Source organism: Hevea brasiliensis, unplaced genomic scaffold (assembly GCF_030052815.1).
Source record: "Hevea brasiliensis isolate MT/VB/25A 57/8 unplaced genomic scaffold, ASM3005281v1 Scaf310, whole genome shotgun sequence".
NCBI lineage: Eukaryota > Viridiplantae > Streptophyta > Magnoliopsida > Malpighiales > Euphorbiaceae > Hevea > Hevea brasiliensis.
In genome coordinates this window covers 12,501-22,828 of record NW_026614819.1, presented here as the reverse complement: position 1 = coordinate 22,828, position 10,328 = coordinate 12,501, and the positions used below count along the sequence as shown (strand labels likewise).

General features: G+C 29.0%; 2 protein-coding genes and 1 pseudogene across 2 annotated transcripts; all 3 read right to left on the bottom strand.

Moving 5' to 3' along the window:
- On the bottom strand, positions 1 to 954 carry LOC131177031 (NAD(P)H-quinone oxidoreductase subunit 6, chloroplastic; the record flags this gene model as incomplete). The annotated part of the gene is made up of 1 exon (XM_058142033.1): positions 1 to 954. A coding segment is annotated over one exon (513 nt), but the record flags the coding sequence as incomplete, so codon positions are not given.
- Positions 955 to 1,108: 154 nt separating this feature from the next.
- Positions 1,109 to 6,298, bottom strand: LOC110669895 (uncharacterized). The gene is given in 6 exon segments (XM_058142039.1): positions 1,109 to 1,928; positions 2,013 to 2,369; positions 2,372 to 2,528; positions 3,614 to 4,149; positions 4,208 to 4,413; positions 4,415 to 6,298. Coding segments are annotated over 6 exon segments (2,799 nt in total). The 5' UTR covers positions 5,404 to 6,298; the 3' UTR covers positions 1,109 to 1,374.
- Positions 6,299 to 8,423: 2,125 nt separating this feature from the next.
- The window catches only part of LOC131177040 (protein TIC 214-like), a 3,660-nt pseudogene continuing 1,755 nt past the window's right edge, over positions 8,424 to 10,328 (bottom strand).

The following is a 10,328-nucleotide window of genomic DNA, read 5'->3' as shown; positions in this document are numbered from 1 at the left end:
GATAGCTATAACAAAAATGGAAAAAATATTTCCTTTTAATTGGCGGCTATCAAAAAAATCAGAAAATGTTACGAAATTTAGATTAACTGCATTCAGTATAAGTTCAAGGCACATAAGGGCTCTAACCATATTTCGACTCGTGATCAATCCATAGATACCAATAGAAAATAAATAGGCACTCAAAACAAGTACATGTTCGAGCATCATTGACCAACTCCTTATCAATTTCGATTTATTTCAATATAAACAACAATTCAACATCAACAGATTGGATTGGCTAAAATAAGAATATCCCAAATACAAATCAAAGAAATATTTGGATAATAGATCAAATAAAAGAATTTATACATAAAAAATCTTTAAATAGAATTGAAGGAAAATAGATGTGATAACATAGACCAAAGTTTAATTTGGATTGCGATTACTAATTCTAAAGATTTTTTACTGACGAGCCACAGCAATCGCACCTATCAAAGCAACTAAAAGAATTATTGAAATGAATTCAAATGGAAGAAAAAAATCTGTTGATAAATGAATTCCAATTTGTTGACCATTACTTATCAAATCTTGTTCTATAATCTGATTTGTTCTTGTAGTCCAAATAATTCCATACCATGACGTATCTGGAAGAATAGTAATTAGTGAAACAAAAATACTTGTACAAACAAAATCAGTAACCCCGCTTCCAACAGTCCAAAGATTAAAATCTTTGTAATATTCTGAACCATTCATGAACATCACGGCAAATATAATTAAAACATTTATAGCTCCCACATAAATAAGGAGCTGTGCGGCAGCTACAAAATGAGAGTTTGATAAAATATAGAATAAAGATATACAAACAAGAACCAATCCCAACGAAAAGGCAGAATAAATTGGGTTGGTAAGTAATACCACTCCTAGACCTCCTAATATAAGACCTAATCCTAGAAAGACTAAAAGAAAATCATGAATTAGTCAGGCAAATCCATTGCAAGTAAAATAAGAAATAAAAAAAAAAATTGAAATGTTTTTTCATGACCTTATAGACCCGACCAGGAAAAATTTTATATAATAAGTTCTTAATTGAATTAAACCCTAAGGAGTGTAAATTAATTACTATATGTACAGCTATTCTACTAATCTCATCCTTTCTCAAAAAGGCATTCTAAATTTTTTTTTTAGAAATAATTATGGATAGAATTAAAGATATATTAATAGATTTTCAATCCAAATTAAGTCGCGACGCAATTATCATCAATCAATCAAATCAATAGTTGGAATTTGTAATTTTTGTAGTTATTGACCAAGAAAAATAAAAGAAAACCCATTTCATCCTTTCATCCTTTTAGATCAAAACAGAATTTGAGTTTAATAATTGTACTTTTTAATCAATCAAAGTGGTTTACCTATTTTTTTTTGAGTTGAATTCAAAATTGTTCGAATTGTATAATCGTCAACTACTGACATTGGTAAACGACCTAAAGCAATTTGATTATAATTCAATTCGTGACGATCATAAGTAGAAAGCTCATATTCTTCAGTCATCGATAAACAATTTGTCGGACAATACTCAACACAGTTGCCACAAAATATACAGATTCCGAAATCAATACTGTAATTAAGCAACCGTTTCTTTCGAATGTCAGTTTCCAATTTCCAATCAACAACAGGTAGATCTATAGGACATACACGAACACATACTTCACAAGCAATGCATTTATCAAATTCAAAATGAATTCGACCGCGGAAACGCTCCGATGTGATTAATTTTTCATAAGGATATTGAATAGTTACAGGTAAACGATTTGCATGAGATAAGGTAATCATAAAACCTTGACCAATGTACCTTGCAGCTCGTATGGTTTGTTGCCCATAATTCATGAACCCAGTTACCATGGGAAACATATCGTAAATATTTATGAATAATTTTATGTTTGTTTTTTTCTCTTGTTTGAAGACAAGTTAGGAATATAGAAAAATATTCTTTTATAGTGAAAGAAGTTGGAAAGAGGTTGTTAATAATAGATTACCGAGAGAAATAGGTAAAAGAAATTTCCATCAAAGATTTAAAAGTTGGTCCATTCTTAGTCTAGGTAAAGTCCATCTTGTTGTGATAGGAATGAACAAGAACAAATAAGTTTTAACCAATGTAATAAAGATACCAATTGTTGTTCCAAAGACTCCGCCTATTTTTTTTATTTCTAAAAGCTCAGGAACGAATATATACGGAATAGAGATATTCCAACCGCCCAAGTAAAGAACTGTTACAAATAATGAAGAAACTAATAAGTTTAGATAGGAAGCAATATAAAATAAACCAAATTTGATGCCCGAATATTCGGTTTGATAACCTGCTACTAATTCTTCTTCTGCTTCTGGTAAATCAAAGGCAATCTCTCACATTCTGCTAGAGAAGAAATAAAAAAAATGATAAATCCTATAGGTTGACGCCACAAATTCCACCCCCAAAAACCAGATTTTGATTGTGCCTCAACTATATCAACTGTACTTGAACTATTAGATAATCATAGTCGGTGATAACATCACTGTTCCCATCGCTATTACAGAACCGTACATGAAATTCTCACCTCATACGGCTCCTCGAAGGCCATAAATAAATTTAAGGATCAGATCAGATTATTTATTTTGATATATTTGTAGAATAGATAGGATCAAAATAAAATCTATCGACGTTCCAAAATTCGAGCAATGAAATTCTATCTGTTATAATACTAAAAAAATACTTCTGAATTGATCTCATCCTTTAATAATTTAAATTTTTCTTTCTTGAGTAATAACTTAAATCCTTCAATAAAATACTCTTTGTAAAAAGTAAAATATTCTTTGTAAAAATACCAATAGATATTTTCTATCGTTTTCGATTACGAAAAAGTTAGATATTCAGAATTATGACACGAATTCCATCTCTATGAATATCGATAAAAAAAGAACAAAAAGGATTGATTTTTTTTTTCTATTGTAATTAGATTCTTTTTTTTTTTTTCGTTCCTATTCTTCTTTCTGAAAAAAAAAAAAGAGAAAAGGGGATTAAAAAAAAGGAAAGGATTATTTCGTTCCTGATAGTTATTTCTTTAATCGGTGGGTAGGAGCATACTCTGGATCGGAATCATGGGGAGTACTGCCTAATCATTTCTACCAAGTTAAAGCCCCAATTAATATACTTTTTTATATTATACCGAAATATCTTTTTAGATAATTTTTTTAATCTCTCTTACTAATCCTTTGTGTATCTTGGTGTTCCTAACCATCCACTCATTTTTGCTTAATCACCTGTTAGCATTATGGTAATACATATAAATGATAGTGAAAACTCAATAAGGTTGATATTTTGGGCCCGCTTCAAGCCAGGATGACTAATCAACCAATCTTGGGGCAAACATTCTTCTTTTCTTATGTTTATTTCTGTTTTACTCTTGTACATAGGAAATGAGTCTCAATTTTTTTACTGCAAATGTAGAAGTTGTTTTCTTTCACTCATATAACTATCCAATTTAGTTCATCAACCCAAACGATGAATAAAAAATGAAGATATCTATTCAATTAATTTCGCCTTCTTCCTAAAAAGATAAAAAGAAAGGAATAGGGAAAAGTTTATATTTCAACAAATCACACGTAGAGATATGGATAACACACAAAGAGTTAATGGTATTTCATAACTAATCGATTGAGCAGCAGCTCGTAAACCACCCAAAAAGGAATATTTATTATTTGATCCATATCCTGACATAAGAAGTCCGATGGGAGCAATACTTGAAATGGCAATCCATAAAAAAACACCAATATTTAGATCAGTTAAAACAAGGTGATAGCCAAAAGGAATTACCGAATAGCTTAATAGAGTTGATATGACTGCTATGGATGGTCCGATACTGAATAAACGAATATCCCCCCTAGATGGAAAAAGATTCTCTTTGAAAAGTAGTTTTGTCCCATCCGCTAGAGCTTGAAGAACTCCTAAAGGACCGGCATATTCATGTCCAATACGTTGTTGTATCCCTGCAGATATTTCTCTTTCTAACCATACAATTACTAGTATGCCTATCGTGATTCCCAATACAAGAATAAAAATCGGGACAAACACCCATATAATTCCATAGACCTCGTTTAAGGATTCTAATCTAGAAACAGAATTGATAGCTTGTATATCTGTAGTATCAATTATCATTTCAACGATCAACTTCTCCCATAATGATATCTATACAACCTAGAATTGTCATAATATCAGCCAATTGCATTCTTTAAACTAATTCAGGAAGAATTTGCAAATTGATAAAACCCGGCGTACGTATTTTAAATCTCAACTTAAAACCGCTCTGATCTCCTATAAGAAATTTTCCCAATTCTCCTTTTGGGGCTTCGACTCTCACATAAAGTTCTTGTTTCAGTAATTCAAAAGTAGGAGAAGTTTTTACTAATGAATCGATATTCGAAATCGTTCCATTCCGAATCCCTTTCTCTATCAAAACGTCGGATTTCTAAATTCTCATAGGGCCCCCCCGGAATTCCTTCCAGAGCCTGTTGAATAATTTTTATAGATTCCATCATTTCACCAATTCGGACTAAATAACGAGCTAAGGAATCTCCTTCTTTTTGCCACTGGATTTCCCAATCAAATTCGTCGTAACACTCATAATGATCAACTTTACGAAGATCACATTGTACTCCGGAAGCTCGTAGCATAGGTCCCGATAAACCCCAATATTTTGCTTCCTCTGTACCAACAATACCTACTCCCTCAACTCGTTCTAAAAAAATAGGATTTCGCGTAATAAGTTTTTGATATTCAGTAACTCCTGTTAAAAAATAATCGCAAAAATCCAAACATTTATCTATCCAACCATGAGGTAGATCAGACGCTACTCCCCCGATACGAAAAAAATTATGCATCATTCTCATACCAGTGGCAGCTTCGAATAAATCATATACTAACTCTCTTTCTCTAAAAATATAGAAGAAAGGAGTCTGTGCACCTATATCTGCCATAAAGGGACCAAGCCATAACAAATGAGAAGCTATACGACTCAATTCCAACATAATTATTCTGATATAGCCAGCTCTTTTAGGCACTTGAATATTTCCTAACAGTTCTGGACCATTTACTGTTATTGCTTCTGTGAACATAGTAGCCAAATAATCCCAACGTGTTACATAGGGCAAATATTGTATAATTGTTCGATTTTCCGCAATTTTTTCCATTCCTCTGTGTAAATAACCTAATATTGGTTCACAGTCAATAACATCTTCCCCGTCTAGAGTAACGATGAGGCGAAGAACACCATGCATTGATGGGTGGTGGGGACCCATATTAACTATCATAAGGTCTTTTCGTGTAGCTGGTACATTCATAGGGTTTCCTTGATCCATTCGTCCATGAATTACTGAAAACAAAAATAAGTTCATCTCAAGATCTAATAAATCAAATAATTCAAAAAAACTCTTAAAATTAACGAGTTTTTGATTCCCGAATATCCAACAGGATAATTAATTCTTTATAACGTACTCTATTTTTCTTTGCTAAATAAGACAGGAGTCGTTGTCGTTTTCCTAGAATTTTTCGCAAACCTCTCTGAGATAAATAGTCTTTTCTATGCAATTCCAAATGTGAAGTAAGTCTTCGTATCTTATTAGTGAAACTTACTATTTGAAATTCAACAGATCCCTTGTTTTCGTCTTTTTCTTCTTGTGAAATAACTGAAATGAATGAATTTTTTACCATAAAACAAGCACTTCCCTTTTTAATTATTAATTATTAATTAAGTTTAAAATATTTTTTTATTGATCAGTAATAATAAAAAATTTATTAAATAAAATAATGTCAGTTCATTTTAATTTGGTATAAACAAAAATCTTTACTTTGTTAGTAATTCAAAATTTTTTTAAATACAATTTATCATTAATCAATCCAATTTTTTTTTTATTCTGTTATAGATACAAAAGGATGGTATATTTCTTCGCTTACAAAAGAGAAAAAAATTCTACTTAATATGAAAAGAAAAAAATTCCATTGATTCGTTTCTAGATCTAATTGATACATAATTGAATTCCATGTATCAGAATGGAATATGGAGTGGAAAAGAAAAAGAATGACGTACCCATCTCCTTGTTTTCATATACTAAATCAGATATGCTATGGGATATATGAAAAATGCACCCTTATCAAAATTTCAACCGCGGATATATATATATTCTTACCATACTGAACCGACTAGCATTATTAGTATCGAACCAATAACGATTCATACAAGCTAAATCTTCTAATCGAAAATTGGGCCAAAGAAAAAATTGTAATTTAATTAGTTTCTGTTTATCTCTCTCACAAGGGTTTCTTTTATCTAAAATGGGACTACAATTTTTATGTTATTACCATTGAAAATTTCTGTATTTATATGAATATCATTTTGATTTTTTAAATTGAAAAGAATTCTTAATTCTCTACGACGTTTAGGGGATAAAATATTTTCAGGAACAAGTAAATCATAATCATTTTTGTTTCTATTTCCAATTATACTTTGATGTCTTTCAATAGATTCTGTAAAATTCTTTTTATCAACATAAAAATTTTCTCTGTATTTTTGATTAATTTGTTGTTTGTTCTTATGAACTAATAGGATACCTACCATTTGATACAAAATAAATTGTCCATCATTTTTTACCGACAGACGAACAGGTTCGATAATCAATATTCCCTTTTTCATTAATTCCGTAAGAGTTAAATCCTTCTGAACCATCAGAATATTCAAACTTATTTCTTGCCTTTGAATAGAAGATATAATAATTTCTCGTGGATTTGTCAGTCTAAGCAGGAGACAATATACTTTGATATTATTGATTATTTTGTGATTTAAAGAACCATTCCATCTTAATTGAAAACATAAATACCGTTTTAGGAAGAAATCAAGTTCTACTTCCATATGACTTTTGTTTTGCTTTTTATTTCTATGTTTTTTCATATCTAATTCTATATAATCTTCTTCAATATCTTTTTCTTGATTTGCGAAAACTGACCCAAAGTCCTTGGTCTTGGATTCTTTTTCTTCGTGATTTTGATTCTCTAATTCAATAATTTTTTTCATTCGATGATATAGATATAAAAGATCGCTATTTTTCTTCCAGTTAATTTTATTATTTTTACTAACATTTTCATTTCTATGAAAATTGAAAAGAAAGAAATTGGATGGGTATCGCCCATGGTTTTATCTTATATTTGTTTTAAAGTATTACAAATTTTCAGAAAGAACCAAAGTTCAAAATTGGATATAAGACAATTTTTATTTCTTCAATCATTCCCATCCAATCAAAAAAAAAACCATTTTGATAGGATGAAATAACTACTACATCTTGGTGAATTGTAAGAAAAAAAAGATTTTTCTTATCAATTTTATCAATTATTTGATACTTATTAGTCCTAGTCTTAGTATTTTTTTTATCTTTGCTTCCGGTATCGATCCAGGACTCAATATCAACCTTCTTTCTAAGACAAAAATTGAGAATTCTCAAATCAAAATATTATCTAACCGCGCTATTCTCCATAAAAAAAATATCATCTTCCGCTAGATAATTATTGATTGAAATATCTTCAATCATTTCAAATAATTTGCTTTTTTTTGTGTTGTAATTATAAGAAATCTCTTGTTTATTATTTACTTGTAATGGTGATCCATAAATATATGAGTCCTTCTTATTTTCATAATTAATAGATTTATATGATAAAAGATTATATTTATAGTGTTTTTTAAAATTATCTTTTTGATTTGGTAATGAATCTGTCTCAAAATCATAATTTTTTGTGTGTAATGAAGTAATCAGTCTTTTCATATAAATTCCATTTGTTTAATTTTTTATTTTGAACCATATGGTGTTGATGTTGATTGATTATATTTCGCCATTTTTGTGGTGTTAATCTAGACCATCTAATCTGAGATAGATCGTATTTATATTGATAATGACTCCTTAACCAATTTTTCCATTGATTCATTACAGAATTTCTAAAATTTTTATTTTTTAATTCTGAATTAAATAGCCCTTGGGCTATAAAAAAATCCTTTATTTCATTCTTCAGAAAAAGGCTATGATATTCAAAGATAGATTTTAACTTATATAAGTTAATAATTTTGATTTGTGATAATTTGTAAAATACATAAGCTTGTGACAAGGAGGATATGTCACAAAAAATCTTTGAATTTTTATTAATAACAACAACATTACTATTATTACTATTACGTGACTTTTTTATAATCGAAATAAAGTGAATTGTATTTTGATTTGTTTTATCAATTTTTTTCTGATTTTCTTCATTATTGTAAATGTATTTAGTAATAATTTTTTTTGTTGATTTAAGAAAAAGCTGTGCATTGATCCTTGGAATATTAATGATACCTAAAAAGATATCTATGTATATCTTTTCAATCAAAATTTTTATAAAAAAATGGAATTTACGCGCTAATCGAACATTTCTTCTTTTTACTATCTGCGAAATATTTTTTGATGATTTTAATTTTTTAGCATTATAACTTATTTTGTTTTTGTTAGGACTAATATTTATTTCCGGGGTTCTCATTTTTTTTTCCTTTTCTTTTGTAATTTTTTCTATTTGATTTATGATTATCTTTCTTCTAGCAGAAAGATCTTTCATTTTTTTTTCTGTCAGTGAATAATTTGTCCAAGTCATAGATCGAATTGGGATGGATAATTTTTTAATCGTCTCATTATTGTTATTGATTATCGAATCTTTTTCTTTTTTAGGTTCATTCAATTCATATACTTCTCTAAATCCAGATAATAGAATTGGATTTCTTTTTGATTTTGAAAGGTTGTTTATTATTTCTTTTCGAAAAAAAATGTTTTTGATGATCCAGTTTTTTTTTTCTTTTAAGAAATTTAGAAAAAATTTTCTTCTTTCTTCTAAAATTGTTATAACTCGAAAACCATTTTTTTGCATTTTTCTAATTTTTTTTTCTAGTTTTTTAAAGATGGGTTCAAAAAGTGAAAGCCGTTTTCGGGGAGAACCAAAAGGAAGTTCAGCTTCCATTCCCAAAACTGTTAAAAAAAAAAAATCATTTTTTTGTACTTTTTTTTTCATTTTCGTTTGATCTTTATGAGAGAATTTTAACTTAGATTTGTACCAAGGTTTTAGACGAAAAGGAAATAGGATCTTTATTTGAATCCCGTCTATTAACCAGTTTTTCGGAAATTCTTTTTCTGATAATTGAACTCCATTATAGGTGCATTTAACATGCATTTCTCTACTCCAATCTTTTAAATCCTCGGACCATTCGGGAGTTTGAAAAAAAAGTATACGAATGATATTTTTAGTTATTATTAATGAAGGTAATATAATATATTTTCTAAGAATTGATTGGGTTACTAAAACACAACTTCTTATTATTTGAGCAAAAAGAATGCTATCCCAGGCTTCGGCTATTTCTATCCGAGCTTTTTCCTCTCTTTTGTTGTCTTCTCTTTTGTCCTCTTCTTTTTTCTTACTTTCTTTTGTTTTTTTCTTTGTATTTGAAATTGTGAATTCTGCGTTTTTATACATCAATTTATAAACATTGTTTTTATCAGTTCGGAAATATCAAAAGAAAAAAAAAGAGATTTGTCTATTCTGTCCAAAAAAAGAGGAGAATGCACATTTGCTTGAAACAGTTCCCAAATAGCTATTTTGCGTCTTTGTGCGCGCACGGATCCTTTTATTATGTCTCGGCGAAAATCCGATTGTTGTGAATAACGTATCAAAGTCACTTCTTCTATTTGATCAGAATTCGTTGTATCTTTGGTATTATTATAAGTATCTGTATTTTTTTTATTATCAGTAAAAATCACTACCCGTTTGGCTTTTCGTGAACGAATTTCATAATCTTCCGACATGTTTTCTTCATTTTCTCCCTCTTGTTGTTCCAAATCGTCAATTAATTTGTATGACCATCGAGGAACTTGTTTACTTATTTCTTTTATTCCAGTAGAATTTTTTATAATTGTTTTATTTTTTGGATTCGCTATAACTGTATGAAATAAAAATTTTAAAATTTTTATTCGATTTTCTAAATACATTTTTTCTTCTTTGTGATCTGGAAATAAGGGAAGTTCCTTAAAATTTAAACTTGATCTTGATTTTCCAACAAATTCATTAATTAAGTTTAAGAAATAAGCATTTTCTATTGAAAATGCTTTTCTATTAAATCCATCTGTTTTTGATTCAAATTCTTGATAATTAGTAATAAGAAGAATAAGATGAATTTTATTTATCCAAAGCATCTCTATTGAATTTTTTATGGAAGTTTTATTTAGGAGTGAGGGTGAAAAAAAAAATTGGATTTTCCCGCGGC